The sequence below is a fragment of the Monodelphis domestica genome, chromosome 3 (assembly GCF_027887165.1).
Source record: "Monodelphis domestica isolate mMonDom1 chromosome 3, mMonDom1.pri, whole genome shotgun sequence".
Taxonomy (NCBI): Eukaryota; Metazoa; Chordata; class Mammalia; order Didelphimorphia; family Didelphidae; genus Monodelphis; species Monodelphis domestica.
In genome coordinates, this window is record NC_077229.1 from 173,554,131 (window position 1) to 173,574,386 (window position 20,256).

General features: G+C 38.7%; 1 protein-coding gene across 1 annotated transcript in view; it reads right to left on the reverse strand.

Annotated features, from left to right (window-relative positions):
- Positions 1–2,471: 2,471 nt before the first annotated feature.
- MATN2 (matrilin 2) overlaps positions 2,472–20,256 on the reverse strand; it is a 213,638-nt gene continuing 195,853 nt past the window's right edge. Inside the window, exons 14-18 of the mRNA XM_056823286.1 lie at positions 13,829–13,981; positions 11,415–11,486; positions 9,712–9,846; positions 8,269–8,367; positions 2,472–3,134 (exon numbers count right to left, since the gene is read on the reverse strand). Of these exons, the coding sequence (XP_056679264.1) occupies positions 3,079–3,134; positions 8,269–8,367; positions 9,712–9,846; positions 11,415–11,486; positions 13,829–13,981 (515 nt within the window). The 3' untranslated portion in view covers positions 2,472–3,078. The remainder of the gene's footprint in view (positions 3,135–8,268; positions 8,368–9,711; positions 9,847–11,414; positions 11,487–13,828; positions 13,982–20,256) is intronic.

Consider the following 20,256-nt stretch of genomic DNA (forward strand, 5'->3'; position numbering starts at 1 on the left):
TAATAGTGGAGCTCTAGCTTGACAACTGAGAATGGCGCCATCTGGAACCAGTTCCAACATATCTTACTGAATACTTTGCTAGTTTTATGGTTCAGTGATTTGTTGGTGCAAATACTCTATCCATTCACGTAGACCATAACCCATTCCACTATGTCCTCACATAAATCTTCCATGTGTGGCCTCCCCAGCTGGATGAAGAAAGTCTTTCCTCTGCTTTTAACATCTTGTAGATACCAGTATAGCATTTGGACATTCACAATCTTGCTTATGACTGGCCCATCTCCTTTTCCAGTGATATCCCTTTGAGAGCTTCCATACTACTTCTTGAATCTGTTCTACCTATTTGCCTCCACACTATATATTTTTCTGTGGCTCTATGGATTATCTGCAATTTTTAGAGATGGTTGTATTCTGTAATTCTCAACTATGTAACATCATTGGGTCTTCTTGATTATTCTTTGGCATGTGATGTTGACCATCTTCTCCACTATCCTTTTGAATTTATATCCATAGTTCTGGGCATTAAATAATAACAATAACTAATATATATATGCAGCTTTAAGATTTACTAAGCATTTTACATATATTAGCTCTCTTGAACCGCACAACATGTAAAATAGGTTATGATTTCCATTTTACAGATGAGGAAACAGGCTGATAAAGATTAAACTATTTTCCCATGCTCACAACCTGTTAGTGTCTGAGGCAGAATTTGAATTCAGGTCTTTCTGACTTAAAATCTGGTGCCTATACCATTTACCATACCAATTAGCTACCTTCTTATGCTTTTTTCATTGTTGTTGCTCTTTAGTCATTTTCAGTTGTGTCTTGTAGCCCCCCAGTAGTGAGAGTAGACCCCAATAAAATCATAGCCATAGCCTAGAAGCAGCCAGACACGTAGCATACTCCTCACATGAGAACTCAATTCCTCTTCCCCAAATGCTGTATGTTCTTCTAAGAAATGACTGATACAGGAATTCTGTGAGAAGCTGGGTCACATAGTGACATGCTGAATTATTGCCTATAGAAAACTCTGTTCAGAGCCACTTAGGTAATTTAAATCCATTGTTTCCATCCTGTTAATCACTGACTTCCATTTTGGGCGATCTAATCCCTCTGCCTGATTCAACCCTCTATAAGTATCTACCTGAAATCAATACACTTTGTCACTGATCGGCAAGAGGCCTATGATTCTGTCTGTAAGTCTGCCTGTGAGCCTCCTGATCCCAACCTCATTCCTCTTACCCCATTCTGTGACCCACAAATAACTTGTCGAGCTGTACTTATCTGTGTCTGGCACTTTGTGATCCAGTTTGGGATTTTTATGCCAAAGATACTGGAATGGTTTGCCATTTCTTTCTCCAGCTCATTTTCCAGATAAGGAAATTGAGGCAAACAGGGTTAAATGACTTACCCAAGGTATACAGCTAGTAAATATCTGAGGCCAGATTTGGACTCGGGAAGATAGGTCTTTCTAACTCCAGGCCCTTCATTCTTTGCTCTGTGTAACCTTTTCACTGATTCATTCATTTTTGTAGATAAGGAAAGTCAAATTCTAAAAGGTTCTAAGTCAATAAACATTTATTTAACTTGTCCCAAATCACAGATGTTAACGGTGGAACTCCATTGTAGATTTCTTCTCTAAGTTTATATCTCTTAGTCCTATTCTTTACTTCTTCATACCATCTGTAATCTTTTCCATTATTTGGAATCCTTTCCTCTTTTAAATGCTCTTTAAAATATATGCTTTTGGGAGCAGCTGGGTAGCTCATTGGATTGAGAGCCAGGCCTAGGGATAGGAGGGCCTAGGTTCAAATCTGACCTTAGGCACTTCCTGGCTGCATGACTGTGGGCAAGTCACTTGATCCCCATTGCCTAACCCTTACTGCTCTTCTGCCTTAGAACCAATACATAGTAGTGATTCTAAGATGGAAATTAAGGTTTTTTTTTTTTAATAAAATAAAATAAAATGTTATTAAATTGTCATACCCAACACACATTTCCATGGGATTCTGAGAAGCCCATACATTCACTCTTTCATATTCTAAAGGACTACTTTTGCTTTTTCATGTAGTGGACTGGATGTGGAAATGATAGTCTAATTGTGCTGATTCCAGTATCTGTGAAGAGAATATATTGCTGTAGAAATAGTGACAGAGTTGTTCTACTCCTTTGACCTACATGTCTAAGTGCTCTCAGGATGATCTGGTTAGCTGAGTATCACACAAAACTTTGTGTAGTATGTTTTTTTCCACTCCTTTTCCTTGCTTTGTAAGGTGACATGGTATAATCTGTTGTCCTTTCCTATAATGTTTCACAAATGGACTTATGCTCTAAATTGATACAATTGTTATTTGTCAGGATTCTCTACTTAGCAAGGAGATTAAGTATTTGCTGGTTTCGATGTTTCTGGCCTCTTGGATTCCTCATTATGGTGACTGTTTTAAGTTGGAGCTCTGGACAGTGGTAGATACCTTTCCTCAGTTTTATTGTATTTTATACATAAAATTCCCAACTTATAATACAAATGCATCTATCCTATGATTCGGCGAAGATAACTGCATATATCCACACATGTATATCAAGTTAAAGTCCAATACAAAAAAATGTTATACCGTTAAGATTTTTCTAAAGGCAATGTCTAAAGGTAGTAAAAAAGGCTGAGTTAAGAATGGTTTATTTTATAGTCAAACAAGACACTGGCAACACTCACTTTGTAAGGGAGAAACAAATAGTGAGATGAATAGCATTCACCGTTTATGACAAAATATCTTTTTAAATGCCCACATATACATTTACCAAAACAATAGCATTTGTTGGGTAGCTTATTTCTTCTCACATGGTTGAATTCTACTTGGAATTCAGTATGGTTGCTTTCTAAATGTATTTCTACAAGTTAGTATGCTTTTGCCTTGGTTCCATGTGGAATCTAATGCTGAATCTCTACCCCAAAAATATTTGGGGATTTGACAGTGTTATAGATTTAGCACCTGGAGCTCTATGGCCCTGACCTGCTTTTACCATAATTCTGTCTAGAGTGATAATTCTGCATATAAACATGTAGACAAGTCCCGATCTTCATCTGTATCTCAGACGATTTTCCAGTACTTCCATTCTCCTTGTCATTTCTTCCAGTAAGCCATCAGTTAAGGAAAGAAATAAGCATCCAAAATGTATTTTTTTTTTTGGTTCACTCTGAATTCACATGCAGGTATTATTATCCACATAAAATTTGGAATGTCTTTACACCAGAAAAAAAAAAAACCTTTGCCTTTTTTTTTATTACTGGCATGTGTTTTTAAAATTATATGTACATATCATTTAAGTTTTTTTTTTAATCCTTACCTTCTGTCTTAGTATTGATTCTATGACAGAAGAGAGTGGTAAAGGCTAACCAATTGGGGTGGTGACTTATCCAGGGTCACATAGTTAGGAAGTGTCTGAGACCAGATTTGAACCCAAGTTCTCCCAACTCCAGGCCTGGTGCTCTCTCCATTGTGCTATCTAACTCTCTCCATACCATTTAAATTTAAGCAACTCATATTCAACACCCTATATTCTTTTACTGTTTAAAATACACATATTTTAAATCCTAACAGAGGCTAGTTAGCTCAGTTGGCCAAAGTATGACTTCAAACTTAAAAAAAAAATTCCCATCATACAATAACTCTGTAATGCTATGAAGCATCTTTATGTTGAGGGTATGATATATGCACTCACTAGGACAGTAGAGATCAAGGGGCTGAGTCTCTGGAAAACTAAGCTGGGAAAGTAGAAGGCGGAGAGGTAGGAGACAAAGGAGAAAAGTGGTAAGTGGAGAGGGAGAAGGGAGAGAGAATGAAACAAATGAAGGCAAGAGAAAAGAACTCTACCATTATTCTATAGCTGTCAAAGTGCCAAGTAGCTGCAGGGTCTTGGCCCATGGCATACCCTATACCCATGCTGGTGAATGTACAGCACACATGCCACAGCCCCCTCTTCACCTGAGGATATTTCTCCTACATTAATTAGAATTTTGAACCCTTGGACTTCATTCCCCAGAAGTCCTTCAGTATTTCCCAGAATTCCTCTCCTTTCTCCACCATGTTGCGTGGTCACGTTTGTATATAGTTCAGTGTCTTTGCCCTATTTCTTCCTCTCATAGCTTGAGTTAGCTACCTTTTAAGTCAACTGGCCTCTGTTAGGATTAAAATATGTGTATTTTATTTTATTTTTTAAATTTTTATTTAATTAGTTAATTTAGAATATTTTTCCATGATTACAAGATTCATGTTCTTTCCCTCCCCTCCCACCAATACCCTCCCATAGATGTCACACAATTCCACTGGGTTTTACATGTGTCATTGATCAAGACCTATTTCCATATTATTGATATTTGAACTAGGGTGATCATAAAATATGTGTATTTTAAGCAGTAAAAGAATATAGGGTATTGAATATGAGTTGCTTTAAATTTAAATGGTATGGGGAGAGCTAGAAAGCACAATGGATAGAGCACCAGGCCTAGAATTGCAAGAACTTGGGTTAAAATCTGACCTCAGACACTTCCTAACTGTGTGACCCTGGGTAAGTCACCACTTAATAACAAGTTTAATAAATCTTATAATTATAATACTTGATTTATTGTATATTCATTTTAATTCTCACACTCCCATCACCCATCCCTCTGCCCAGCAGCTCAATGAGAGGGAGTGCTTCCTCCCTCCTCTGTCTGGGGTAAGGTGGGTGTGAGGGTTGCCATTTGGGAACCCACTCTCTAAAAGGTTCGCTATCACTGCTCTATACCCTGCAGCTTCCTGCATTCACTGGTTAGCCACAGAGCTGGCAGTTGTGAACTTTAAATTACTCCACCCTACTTACATCTTACTTTATGATGAAGATAAAATTGTAATCTCCTGATTGAACAATGAAGGTACTTAGCTCTTACTTTATAGTGAAGCTAGAACTTTACTGTTAAGTCTAGTTTTAGAGCTTACTACAAAAAGGGGTTAAGTAACTATAAAGGGTAAATTAATCACAAAAAGGTTAAGTACCTAACAAAAGGTGAACTTAACAAAGAAGTGTTAAGTAACTCAAAAGATATAATCTAATCAAAGAAGATGAGAACTAAAGAATGGGCAGTCCTGGAGAAAAGCCTTTGATGTGATTGGTAGATGTGAAAAGTCTATATATTTGGCATCACTTCATCTCTCTGGTACCTTTGGTGGCTGAGAGGTGGCTGGTGGCAGTGTGCTGGGCCTTTTGGCATCTTGGTGTGGCTACAGCTATTGTCTGGTTCAGTGGTGAATTTCTGGCTGAGTTTTCCTCCTTTACTTTCCAACTTTATCCTCTTAGTAGCCTCTAATCTTCTTCAGAGACCTAGTGGCAGAGATCTTGAACTCTCCCTGGCACAGGCCAGGCAGGAGAAATCCTATACCCTCTTCCTTCTTTCTTCTTAAAATCCTTTCCTCTATATTAATTAAAATTACCATAAATTTCCAGACTGACTTGAGTATTTTATTTGGGATTTCCCCTTGGTGACCAATTAATTTAGATTTTAAGTCACAACCCTAAAATTATCTTTACCGTATGGCTAATCCACAAAGGTTGTGACCAGGACCCTCAAATTTCTGTGAAATCTCTTTCCTTCCTCTCTTTATTACTTTCTCAAATCAGTCAGTCTTTTAAACAGCTAACTGCTTCAAAACACAGCTGCTAGAGCAGGTGAGTATAAAACATTTTAATTTCTATTTTTTCTTGTTAATTTGAATTGAACACAGCTGTTTTGTGGTGTTTTTTTTTTTTTAACCAAAGAAGCGACAGAACTGGGGAAGCTGTTTAGCTACGAATCCACTTTCCCTCAGGGAACAAACAACCCAATTGGGCAACCTTCACTGACAATACAACAATAATAAAATAAATATATAAATGAAAATAAAATAAATATAAATAAAATTATAAATATATAAATAAATGAAATTTTAAAAATATATAAAAATATAAATATACATAAAATTAAAAAAAAATAAATAAAATTTTTAAAGTGAGCTCCAGCTGGGAATCAGAGGATTTCCTTTTTGCCAGCCTTGGTCTGATGATGCCTGTAGTTACAGGGTGGAGGTGATCATTTAGAATTTAGGAAGAGCATAGCTAAGGGGCAGAAGAATGGGCACAGGGAGGCTAGAGCTTCATATACATCTATCACACCTGTCCTAACATCTTATTCGCCAGTAGGGAACCTTGGATCTCCCCAGAATACCATGCCCTTGCTTTTACAGTCTCAACCCTGCTCTATCCCTGGCCATCTTCTATACCACTGATCCTAAGCATTAGGATTTTCTGATTCTACCAAGTATATAGCTTTGGAAAGGGATATGGAGAGGAGGCCCTGCATCGCTATAGGTATTACTTTGTCTTTCTCCAAGATATTGCTGGGAAGATTGGGGTTTGATTCTCCTTGAGTTTCCCCAAGATATCGCTGGGAAGATTGGGGTTTGATTCTCCTTGAGTTTCCCCAAGATATCGCTGGGAAGATTGGGGTTTGATTCTCCTTGAGTTTCCCCAAGATAACACTGGGAAGATTGGGGTTTGATTCTCCTTGAGTTTCCCCAACATATCGCTGGGAAGATTGGGGTTTGATTCTCCTTGAGTTTCCCCAACATATCGCTGGGAAGATTGGGGTTTGATTCTCCTTGAGTTTCCCCAAGATATCGCTGGGAAGATTGGGGTTTGATTCTCCTTGAGTTTCCCCAAGATATCGCTGGGAAGATTGGGGTTTGATTCTTGAGTTTCCCCAAGATATCGCTGGGAAGATTGGGGTTTGATTCTCCTTGAGTTTCCCCAAGATATCACTGGGAAGATTGGGGTTTGATTCTCCTTGAGTTTCCCCAAGATATCGCTGGGAAGATTGGGGTTTGATTCTCCTTGAGTTTCCCCAAGATATCGCTGGGAAGATTGGGGTTTGATTCTCCTTGAGTTTCCCCAAGATATCGCTGGGAAGATTGGGGTTTGATTCTCCTTGAGTTTCCCCAAGATATCGCTGGGAAGATTGGGGTTTGATTCTCCTTGAGTTTCCCCAAGATATCACTGGGAAGATTGGGGTTTGATTCTTGAGTTTCCCCAAGATATCGCTGGGAAGATTGGGGTTTGATTCTTGAGTTTCCCCAAGATATCGCTGGGAAGATTAGGGTTTGATTCTTGAGTTTCCCCAAGATATCGCTGGGAAGATTGGGGTTTGATTCTCCTCAATTAAGCTAAGACACTGGTAAGGGATGGGAGGAGCTGTCTGTATGGCAAAGGGGGCTTCACTGTCTCTCCCACCCTTGCGTCTATCTACTTTCAGGCCTAGATGATGATGGCAGAATTCTAGCTAGGGAAATTGCTGCCAGTTCAGCACTTTCAAGCACTTAAGAGTCCGGAATTATCCATTACAATAACCACATGCAGAAGGTTATTTCATTTACTTGGATAAACGTATGGTGGACTTTCAAGAAGGCAATTGCTACCTGCAATTCCTTATCGCAGGAGCCAGCTGGCACAGAGGTGGCCCAGAATTAAATAGCTTTTCCACAGTCTAGTTAGGGCGTAGGAAAGACCTCTGAAAACAGGGCTTGGGCCCTGGGCTCTGGATAGCAGGCGCGCACACTGTCACTTTAAAGTTGAAAACAGCAGGAAGGCTATTGAGTGTGCCCCTTCTCTGTTATCCCAACGCATTCCTTTGTTAGTAATATTGTTTTAATGAATCATTGGATCTGGCTGTTCCCTCTGCTGAGTGTTTTATCTTCAAAGCGCTGATGTAAAGGGTCCCTGCTGCCAACACACTCTTCTCCAGAAACTTATATGCAGAGAATATAAAACTATCCGTAGCTGCCATTCAGGTCTGAGGAAATGCGTCAAGGTATTGGACACAGTTGACACTCCCTAATTCTCAAACAGGATTTGCTTTAACCTACTGTATGCTGGAGGTGATCCAAGCCTGGGACACACATCCTCTCATCAGGATGGAGGGGGAGGAAGCACTTATCAAAGTCAGGGCCAGCTGGGTGGCTCAGTGGATGGAGAGCCAGGCCAAGAGATGGGAGGTCCTAAGTTCAAATCTTGGCTCAGACACTTCCTAGCTGTGTGACCCTGGGCAAGTCACTTAACCCCCATTGTCAAGCCCTTACCCCTCTTCTGCCTTGGAACCTCATACATAGTATTGATTCCAAAACAGAAGGTAAGGGTTTAAAAAAAAAATCCACATACCTTGAAAACCCCATGCCAAAGCACTCAATTATAAACAAAGGATATATCTCTCTGTGAGTTTTCGCACCTCTTCATTTGCAAAATTCTGGAATGTAAGGAGGTTCTCACATTTGCACTGATCATGCTTGTCTTCCGAAGGGCTTCCTGAGAAAACAGATGGAAAGTGTTCACCTCTGTAACCCTCTAAGTGTCCCAGATGCATAATCTCAGAACTCATTTGGCACATGGGGGAAACCATAATGAATAGACAGGCTCAACATTTTCCATGCAACAATAACCAATAAAGTAGATACCAGGAAATGCCATATACTTTTGCAGGACCAACTGTGGCTCTTATTCCCCAATAAGGGGAGAATCTTGTCCTTTCTAAAGAGTGGTCTTGGGATATCTTGAAGCAATTGAGTAGTGTAGTAGGTAGAGAGCTAGACTTGGAATCAGGAAGACCCGAGTTCAAATCCAGTTTCAGACACTTACTGTGTAACCCTGGACAAGTCAATTAATCTATATTAACCAAAGTTTCCTCATTTGTAAAATGGGGATAAGAATAGAACCTATATCCCAGGGTTGATGTGTAAAGATCAAATGAAAATATTTGTAAAGCACATTGCAGATATTAAATTACTATACAAATACCAATTATTATTTTTATCTTAGGTTCCTTCTGGGTTATCCATTTACTTAAAAAAAACCAAATCTTTATTTTCTGTCTTAGAATCAATACTGTGTATTTGTTTCAAGGCAGAAGAGGGGTAAGGGCTTGACAATGGGGGTTAAGTGACTTGCCCAGGGCCACACAGGTAGGAAGTGTTTGAGGTCAAATTTGAACCCAGGACCTCTTGTCTCTAGGCCTGGCTTTCAATCCACAGAGCCACCTAGTTGTCCCTTATCCATTTATTTTTAATGTTGTCTAGTCTTTCCTCCCTTTCTTTTGATGATGATGATAGTAGTAGTAATAGCCAGTAGCACTTGTAAAGCACTTTAAAGTTTGCAAAGAGTTTTACATATATTTCATGTGATCCTCATAAGTATCCTGTATGAGGCATCTTATTATTCTTATTTTATAGAAGAGGAAACTGAGGCCAAGAGAAGTTCATGCCTTGCCCAGGATCACAGAGCCATTGTTTGCCACAGGATTTGAACTCAGTTCTTCTTGATACCAAGTTCAGCTTACTCACTGTACCATCTAGTTACTTCATTTCTCCTTTTGTCTCTCTACTTCTTTGTGGCACAAAGAGTGCTGGATTGGGAGTCATGGGAGCAGGTTCAAATCCCACCTTTGCTGCTTGCTATTTATGTGACCTTGGACAAATCATTTAAACTTGCTTGGCCTACTCATCCTCTGTAATCTGTAGGAACTGGACTAGATGACCCTTATTCCTTTCTAGTTCTAAATCTCTTATCCTCTCATCCCTTTTTTGTTGATCATTTAGTTGTAGAGCTAAAAGACTTCTTATAATGGGTCTCTAAATGAACATCTCTTGGAATTACCTTTTGTTTTGGTTGAATGGAAAAGCCTCAGTGTTGACTGTGAAAGGCTGTCATCTTCAAAGAGATATCTGTGTTGAACTGCAAAATTAGAACAGGAAAGTAGGTCTTGGATATTTATGGTGACTGGCTCAGGTTCTGCAAGAGACCACCCAGAGAGAGAGAGACGAGAGAGAGATGGAAGAGAGAGAGAAGGAAGAGAGAGAGGAGAGAGAGAGGTCTGAGAGAGAGAGAGAGAGAGAAGAGAGAGAGAGGAGAGAGAGAGAGAGAGAGAGAGAGAGAGAGAGAGAGAGAGAGAGAGAGAGAGAGAGAGAGAGAGAGAGAGAGAGAGAGAGAGAGAGAGAGAGAGAGAGAGAGAGAGAGAGAGAGAGAGAGAGAGAGAGAGAAAGCTGAGGTCAAATCTGGCTACAAATCACAGCCATTAGCAGGGAGAGGCCCTTAGTATTCCTGCCTTGATGTATAGTTTGACTTTGGGGGAGAACTGTGGCAATAAAGACCATCTGTAATGCCATTGACCAAGGAGGGCTATAAGTGTAGAGTAAATGATTCATAATTTCTCTGTGACATCTAGTTTTAAAGAAGAAAGCTGTAGTTGGCACAAATTGTTCTGTACTTTTTCTTTGATGTACATGAAAACAATTCCTTTAAAGACTTGAAGTCCTATTCTTAAATCTGAGTAATTTCAACATTTCAGAGATGTGCAATTTCATAGCCCTCCTCCAAAGCAGACAGAAAGACAAGCATTTTATAGACCCACAGAATTTCAAAGTTGGAAGAAACTTTGGTTCCCATTTACCTATACCTGGAAAAGGATTTCTACCACAACATGTTTGGCAAGCAGCCATCCACATAGGGCCAAGCACAGATCCCTAGGAAATGCCATTGGAGGCCTCCTTCCAAGGTGGTGTGGAAGCATTAATGTCTCTGAGTTTGGCCATTCAATTAGTTCCAAATCTGTTTAAAACGACAATTGCCCAGCCCATATTTCTCCATCATTTTTAAAAGAATTTTATGACATACATTGTAAAATATTTAGTTAAAATCTCTTTTAACATATATTTATTGTGTTTTCCCTATCTATCAGTTTAATACTTCAAGAATCTGCAATTCTTGACCCTTCACTTAAGTAAATAGACTGCCACCTGATAAAACTGAGTCAGTTATGACTTGTTCTTGCTGAAGCCATGCTGGTTCTTTTCTAGATGTTTGCTAACCATCATTTTAATAATATGTTCTAGAATTTTAACAGGAATCAAAGTCAAATGCACTGCCTTTAGACTTCATAATAGTTCAGCCCTTTGAGAATTAAGTTTAGTATCAGTTTTGCCTCCATTTTACCTTGTGACCTTAGACAAGTTGAGCCACCTATTGGTCTCATCTCTTTCGTGGAAAAGTAAGAGTTGGATAAGATGATAGCTGAGGTTCTTTCCAGTTCTGAAACGTTATGATGCTTTAGAATAGGGGTCTACAAACAATATCCTATGAATCAAATCTCTCCTTTTTGTGTGTGTGTGCTTGGTGAACTAAGAATGGTTTTTATATTTTTAAATGACAAAAAAATCCTTATTTAAAAATATAAAAAATATTCTTAACTCAAGGTTGTACAAAAAGCAGGCAATAGTCAGATTTGGCAGCCTTAGTTTACTGACCCTTGCTATAGAAAAATGAAATACTCCAGGGTTTTTTTCTTTCTGTTTTCTTTTTACCTGGAGGCTGTTGTGCCATCTTGGGAAGATCACTTGCTGGGGAGTCCTGATTCCCATTTGAGTCTTCTAGAGCTAGGAAGAAAGATAGGACCAAGGAGGAATAAGACTCAGAGATCCATGTTTATAGAGAATAATGGTGACTTCTGTGCAAGTGTGCATGTAGCTTAGGGATCTGGAAAGATCCTTTAAACTCCTCAGTTTAAAAAGAGCAAAGAAGTACTAATGATGATAGCAAATACTACATGTCATTTTCCCAATGACTGACTTGGATTGGATAATGCTATTTGTTGTGTTTTTAATACATCATCTATTCAACAAAACTCAGAGGATTCTTTCTTCCTCCTTTCCCTTTAATGTAGCCTCTTGATTTTAGAGGAGTAGTAGCTATGGTATAGTTGATTGAACTAGGAATTTATGAGCAAATAATAAAATATTTAAATTTGCTAGAGTTTCTTTACCTGGATTAATAAATCAGAGAGAAAGAGAACAGAAGAGATTATGTAAATATCTTCCAGATCTAAATCAAAGCTATAAAAATCAAATAGTCAAAGTGTTCCCCAAGTAGAATTCATGTATTCTTCCTATGTACCCCTTCCTCACCTCTACTTTTAGAACATTTTCTTTCCCTCAAGGCATACCTCAGGCAAAGCACTACCCCCTACACAAGGGGGTACCCAATTCCTCACCCCTAGCTCTGATACCCTGCCCCCTGATACTACTCTTCCCTTCACAATACCTTCTCTGACCCCTCTTCTCCTTCTCAAGTCTCGCCCTCCCTCATTACTGGCATTCCTTTCCTCTTGAAACTACTTTGTATAATTTTGTGTAGACTTTGTATTTACTCATCTGTGTACACATTGTATCTCTTCAGTATAATTTAAGCTCTCCAAGAGCAAGGATCATTTCGTTTTTTGCCTATTTATTGCCAGTTTTTGGCATAGCATTTTCCACAAAGCAGGCACATAATATATATTCATTGCATTGAATTGAATTCTCAGCCTTTTGCATGATCTCATAGAAATGAAATAATGTATATGAAAGCATTTGGAAAGGTCTAAAAGAGCTATAGAAATAGAAAGTGGTGTTACTTCCTATGAATGGAAACTCATTGTCAGAAATGATAGTGTGTGAGGACATTTTTCCATTGACCCTTTCCCATCTTTTCTATCTCAGCTGCATAAACACACATCAATTATGTATCAATCTGCACTTTTTGTTACCCATCGAAACTCAAAAATGGCTTAGCTTTAATTAGCTGGCCAAGTTTTCATTTGTTTCATTTTAGGCAGGGATATATTCCCACCTGATGTTAATTTGTTCCCCGAAAAAACAGAACATTAGGCAATGTTATTAGGGTGGTTAGTTCCACTGGAACAATGTTATAAATAAGAGATATGTTTCTGTGTGATCAAAAGGCTGAAGATAAGACTTTTGCAGACTCGAAACTATGTGATCCTTTTAATGATGATACCAATTTCTCCTCCTTGTCCTTTTCCCCTTCCTCCATATCTAAGATTGATACTTACTGATCTAGGAGGCCATATGGAGTGAGAGGGGTTGGCCTCACATACATTCCTATTAGGGCCTTGATGAGACTGTGTGTGTGTGTGTGTGTGTGTGTGTGTGTGTGTGTGTGTGTGTGTGTGTGTGTACACACATGTGCACTTGCTAGTGCGAGGGGGAGTTTGGAGTTTGACTTTATGACATCTGCAAAGATTTATCACTCTCCCTCAACTTTATTTTCCCTGAGTGGCTTAACATAATTCATCTTTAGGGTCAAAGTAGTAATCAGCCCAGCATCTGACCATTCTTTCTCTTTAGGTCTCTCAAGATTGAAAGGGAAATCTGAGTAGCAGGAATGGGGTGGCACTGGGTGTGTGTGCAAACAATTGCACAAGTGAGCACTCTTTATAATTCATGAGTGGTACCATCCTGGACTTAGCCGACAATAATTTTCTGATATGCCCATATATTAAAGACTATTCTCTCATCTCTACCAAGAATCGGTAGAAAGAAGTAGATATTAGGAGGAGACTCCTAATCTCCATTAATTGGAATGTAAAAGGGATTTGCATCTGGGTTTATTATAGCATTGTTTATTACAGTAATGTTTGGGTCTTATGATGCAACTTGGTTATAATGTATTAATGCTGTTGTGAGAAAACATAGGTGGGGGGCAACACTATTTGGGGTGAGCCTTGTACCTGACTTTTTTTCAATCTCTAAGCTCTCTTTCTGATGTTCCTTGAACATTTTCCTGATGTTCTTAAGCATTATTTTCCTCTCAATTTGAAAGAGCATTTTTTAAGCTACTGAACACTAGAGATCCTACAGCAGAGATCTGAAAATCTAGGAAATAGAGAGGTTCCTACTTCTCTCCTTCCTAAATAACTGATCATGTTTATATTTGGTACCTTCACAGATTCCTTTCTTGAGTTTTTCACTTATTTCTCCCATTGTGCTGAAGTCTTCTGCATAGAAGAGATGTTTGTCAGGGGGATCAGATGCAATCTCCTGCAATTCTTCTTCAATGGCTTTTCCTACTCCGACAGCATAGATGGTTATTCCTAGATGCAAAACAAATTAAAACAATGAAGTTAAGGTCTTACTCTAAGGCTCTCGAAGTCATGTGTCTTGAATGATGAGTCAGATGAACAATTATTAGGCAAGAATGTGATTTATACACACCCACGTAAAGTTCTTTGTTATATGTATATGCATGCACATAGAAATAAACAAAATATATATATTTCTTGGCAAACCTTACATATTTACATATGTAAGATTTTGCAAACCTTAAAGAGCTATAAAAATGTTACCTATCATTATTATAAGGGTCTATCAGTTATTTATGATGATCACTTTCTATTATTGTGCTATTATTGGTTCATTGCTATGTATAAGAGGCAAATATTCATGAGAGGGGGAGATAGGAGGTTTATAATCACCGAGTGATGAACTTTTACTCAGCCCTGGGAAGGGTCACTCAGAAATGTTTATAATCCCTTGTGTTCGATGAGCAGTGCATAGTACCTAGACATGATATACTTTAAAATATTAACTGAATGAATAAGTGGATGTTTGCCAAACTCTGCGATATTAAAATGAAACAGCACCCTCTTTAAACTTGAAAAAAGATAATATTAAGATACATGATGCTTTAGGATACTTTATGCTTTTAATGAGGGACTAACCAATGAGGTTAGTGTCAGTCTTTTAAGCACAGTCTGATTTGGCTTTTCTGGTGGATTATAAAGAAAATGCATGATATTTTCTGCTTGCTGCCAATTCAACATATGGAACTTCAGATGCCAGTTTCAGCCATGATGACTCCAGGTTGGTAAATGATGATAGTATGAAACAAGAAGGAATAATGACTAAATAAAGGATGAATGAGCTGGAAATGAATGTGCATACATGATGTTCAAGTGGATAAGCTCTCACACTCTTCCCTGATGGCTTGGAAGTAAGAAAGAATTGCTCTGAGCTGCTAGGTGGGGAGGAAGGCAGCTAGATACTTTTCCCATCAACTAGCTCTTTTGTGTGCATGTTTCTTGTTTCTTTTTTGTTTCTCATTTCCTTATCTTGGATGATTGAGTATCTGGAGAAAGAACTGACCAGGTTATGACCTTATGATCTTCAGAAGGTTGGAGGAAGAACTAACAGTCCCTCTAGCAACCAGAATTGGTAGTAAAGAGCTGGTAATGTTGAGTAATCAGTTCAGCACCAAAGAGACCTGCTTGATTCAGCCCAGCAATGTATGGACCCATTAACTGAGATACTGTCTACAAGGGTCTTCTCACTTGAGCAAGGAAGCAACTTAACCATTGCTGGCATAACACCCTTACCCTCCAAAATAAATTTGTTAGGGACTTTGTGAAGGAAGAAAAGAACTCTCAGGGCCAGGGGTAATGAAGTATTACTTAGTCTCATATTTTTTCTACATGTGTGCCTGACTTCCTTTGTATTTTAATCTTGAGCCCACTCTCCTCATGAACTTTGTATATGCAAGAGGAAAGCACTCCTCTGGTTTAAGGGGTGTTTCCATAACTTTTGTCCTTATCCTCCCAGTACCTTCTTAATAACTATTCTTCTAAAAGCTCATTGATATCATCTGATTGATTGATATTAGGGAGCACACCAAGTAGGGCTCATAGTTGAAGTTACAACTTTTCTTTACAACAATTCTTTAGGGGTACCCCTTGTACCCTAAAAGGAAAAATAGAAAGCTACCCACTGGGAACCCAATCCATTAGTGAAGTGTGATTTAAGTGATTGGACCTAGAGAGGGAACTACACATCCCTTTATTACTTTAATGATCTATGATTTCATTTGTGTTCGGTACTTCCTTCACCTACTGATATAGCATGACAGCAGCTCCTACTGTTTTTGTATTTACCACATGCATAGAAAATTTTGTTCCAGCCTCTAATTTTTATTATCTATCTTTCTTTATTTTTAGAGGTATTTCTTGTTGACTTTTGTTTTCTTATTTATCATGTTGTTATCTTTCTTTTTTGATGGATTATTTAAACCATTCACATTTAAAGTTATGATTGTTAAATTTTTATTTTATTCCATTTATTCTTTTTACATTTATTTTTTGGGTCTTCTTTCTAATATGTCAGTAGTCCAAGTTTTGCTTCCTTTACTTTGATGCTAGTCCCTGTGGTGACATAGAGAAAATTCCTTTTCTACCAATAGGCAATATTCAAGAGTTGCCAACATATATATGAGCTTCTTGAAATTTAGCCAGGCTGTTCCTCAAATGACAGATATATAGCCATCAATGGGCCCATATTTGAGGCCTTTCCTTCTTGGTGGTAGGGCCTACTTGTCTCAGAATTTATGCACCTCTGACTTCTTCATTGAGGATGCAGTGTTACTCCCATGACATGGAAGAGGGCATAAGTGCAGATTACCTTACATACTGTTTTAGAAAACTTTTTTTTGAGGGGGAGATATGGAAAGGGATTTGAATGGGTGAGGGAAGAGATAGTGATACCAAAAAAAGCTTTTAAAAATACACTGAAGAGAGAAAAGGCAGTTTAGAAGGCGACAGAGATAAGAAGGATAGTGTTGGTACTCCTGTGCTAAATTTAGCAGATAAAGCCATATGTCACAGAAGTTCATGGTTTCATACATATCCTATTTTGCATTATATATTGAAGTGTTTGTGTTTGCTGGCATTTTTAAAGTTCATTATTTTAAAAAAGACTATTTTTTTTAAAGATAAGATGAACTACTTTTCTTCTTCTAGTCTGGGTATATCCCGAGTTCTGCTTTGGCTCCAGCATTTCTAAATATTAATGGCTGTTTGCTTTTGTGTATAGCATGGATACATTATTACTTGGGCTAACTCATTAGGACATACTCACAGAATCACTTTAAATGGTTAACATTCAATTGTGGCAAAAGTTGTGCTCTCTTCTGTGTCTGTGAAAGGTCAATAACTATGTGAGTTCAGCATAGTTGTCTGGGAGCCCAGTGAATTTGTGGATAGCTTCCTAAAAAGGCAAACTGCTATTTTAAGGTTTAAAAAAAAACACTATATATGATAGTCATTAAATTCATTAGCCCTTTGCAGTGAAAATATTGCTTCAGTTACCTCTTGGTTATTTAAAGGCTAGTGAAACAATTGCTTCTCTTTCAGTTAGTTAATTAGCATTTACTAAGCACCTGCTATGTGTCAGGTACTGTACCAAATGCTGGGTATACAAAAGGAAGATAAAAGACAATCTCTACCTCAAAAAGATCACAGTCTAATGGGAGAAGACAACATACAAACAGATGTGTACAAAGCTAGCTAGATAGACAGACAGACAGATAGACCTATATTATGTGTGTGAAATATATTTTATGTACACATATATAAAACATATAAAATTTGTTGTTCGATCATTTCAGTCATGTCTGACTCTTTATTACCCCATTTGAGGTTTTATTGGTAAAGATGCTAGAACGATTTTTCATTTCCCTCTCCAGTTTATTTTTTACAAATGAGAAAACAGGCAAGCAGGTTAAGTGACTTGCACAGGGTAACATAGCTAGTATGAATTTGAGGCCAGATTTGAACTCATGAAGATGAGTCTTCCTGACTCTTGGTCTGGCATTCTAGCTACTCTACCACATATATACTTATATAATAAATTAAAGATATTCACAGAAGGAAGGCACCAAGATTAAGGTGGGAAGAGATAGACTTATTGAGGGAAGCCAGGAGGTAAAGAAAGAGAAGAAAAAAAGTTCCAGACATGGAAGACAGACAATGAAAGTGCCCAGTCAGGAGATGGAGTGTGGTATGTGAGGAACAGCAAGGAGTCCAGTGCCATTGGATCCCAGAGTGCCTAGGAGAGATATAAAAGCATAAGAAAACTAGAAATGTAGGAAGAGGTAAGGCTGCAGAGAGGTGTAAAAGTCAGAGGATTCTATTTTTGATTCTGGAGGCCATAGCAAGCGACTGCAATTGATTGAATCGATGAGACTTGGAACTTTTAGAAGATCAGTTTGATAGCCGAGTGTGAGATGTATTGGGGTGGGGAGAGACTTGAGTCAAAGAGACCAACCAGTAGTCCAGATATGAGGTGATGAGAATGTGCACCAATGTTGTGGCAGTGTCAGAGGAGAGAAGGGAGTGTATGAGAGGGCGTGTTATACAGGGAGAAACAATAACAACTGATTAGATATGGGGGTGGGTGGGATGAGGAGTTGATTATGATGTGTAGGTTGTGAGTTTGGGAAGTTGGAAGGATGGTGCTATCCTTGACTGCAATAAGGAAGGTAGGAAGAGGGGAAGGTTTAGGGGGAAAGCTAAAAAGTTCAGTTTGGGACATGTTGAATTTAAGATATCTTAAAACATTCAATTTGAGATAGCCAATAGGCAGTTGGGGATTCAAGACTGAAGATTAGGAAGGAGGTAAAGGATGGAAAAATAGACCAGAGAATCATCTGCACACACATGTTAGTTGAATTCATAAGAGTTGATGAAATTACCAAGTGAAACAGTATAGAGGAAAAAGAGAAAAGGGCCAGGATAGATATGCCTTTGGAGACACCCACATTTAGCAAGAATGACCGGAATGAAGATTCAGCAAAGAAGCCCAAGGAGTGCTCAGACAGGCAGGACTGTGTTACAAAAACCTATAGAGAAGAGAGTATCAAGAAGAGGGTGATGGACAGTGTCAAAAATTGCAGAGTTGTCAAGAAGGATATAGAATGAGGAAAGACCTTTAGATTTAGTGATTAAGAGGTCATCAATAACTTTAGGAAGGGTGGTTTCAATAGAATGATGAGATCAAAAGCCAGACTGCAAAGAATTAAGAAGAAAGTTAGAAGAGAGGACATGGAGGCACTGATTAGACAGCCTTCTTAAGGAGTTTAGCCATGAAAGGGAGAAAATCTAGGGAACGACAGAAAGCAAGGATAGCTGGATAAAGTGAAAGTCTTTTGAGTATGAGAGAAGCAAGCAGCAGAGAAGTGTCCAGTAGGCAGGGAGAGACTGAAGATTAGTAAGACAGTAGGGAGACAGAGGTGGCAATTTGTTGGAGAAGATGACACGAAATGGAATCACTTGTGTGTAAAGAAGGATGGACCTTGGAAGGGAGAAAGGCCACATCTTCATATGGGACAGAGGTGAAGGAGAAAGTGGTTGGAGGCATCTGAATGATATGTGATGAGAAGGGGGAAAAGTAGAGTTCATAGTGAATAGAATAAATTTTTTTCAAATATGGGGCAAAATTCTCGATTGAGAAGGTGAGAGTTGGAAACTGTGGGAGGTTTATGGAAGGATGAAAAGATTTGCAAAAGCCACTATAGTGAGTAGGATAGTGAGTCAATTTGCAGTGGACCCACAAAAGCATGGCATCGTGACATGGGAAACTTGGAAGAAGTAGATTATTGGCATAAGCCTTACTTGGGCTGGTGACAGAAGCATAGGATCATAGAGGCTGGAAGATGTTCCAGTCTTCTCATTTTAGAGATGAAAAAAAATTGAGGTTGAGAGAGGTTAAATCTCTTGCCCAAAGTCCTCCAGGGGGTAGGTTCCAGAGTGAGGATTCAAACCCAGGTATCCTGGCTCCAGTACTTTCTGCCTCATAACATTGTGCTTCTATATCTCTAAACTTGAAGGCATCTCAGAGGCTCTTTTTTTTGTTGTTGTTGAAACCCTTAACCTTCTGTCTTAGAATTGATACTAAGTATAGATTCTAAGGCAGAAGAACAGTAAAGGCTAGGCAACTGGGGCTAAGTGACTTGCTCAGGATCACACAGCTAGGAAGTGTCTAAGGCCAAACTTGAACCCAGGACCTCCCATCTCTATGCCTACCTCTCTATACATTGAGCCATCTTGCTGCTACTCCTCTCCCAGAAGGTATCTCATCCAACTCATGTCTGAACAAGATTCCAGAGTCATTTAACTTTTACTTGGAGATCTACAGTGAGGGAGAACTCTTTGTTCTTTCCTCATTCAGAGGTAACCCATTCTACTTTTAGACAGTTCTAATTGCTAGAATGGTTTTTCTTTGGGGGGAAAGGGGAAAGGAATGGTAGTGCTTTGGATTTGTTTTTGTTTTTACTCTTATATCAAGCCTGAATTTGTTCCTTTTGCAACTTCTATCCATTGATTCTTTTTTTTTTTAACCCTTACCTTCTGTCTTGGAAACAATTCTCGGTATTGGTTCCAAGTCAGAAGAGTGGTAAGGGCTAGGCAATGAGGGTTAAGTGACTTGCCCAGGGTCACACAGCTGGGAAGTATATGAGGCCAGATTTGAACCTAGGACCTCCTGTCTCTAGGCCTGGCTCTCTACCCACTGAGATACCCAGCTGCCCCTCTATCTTTTCATA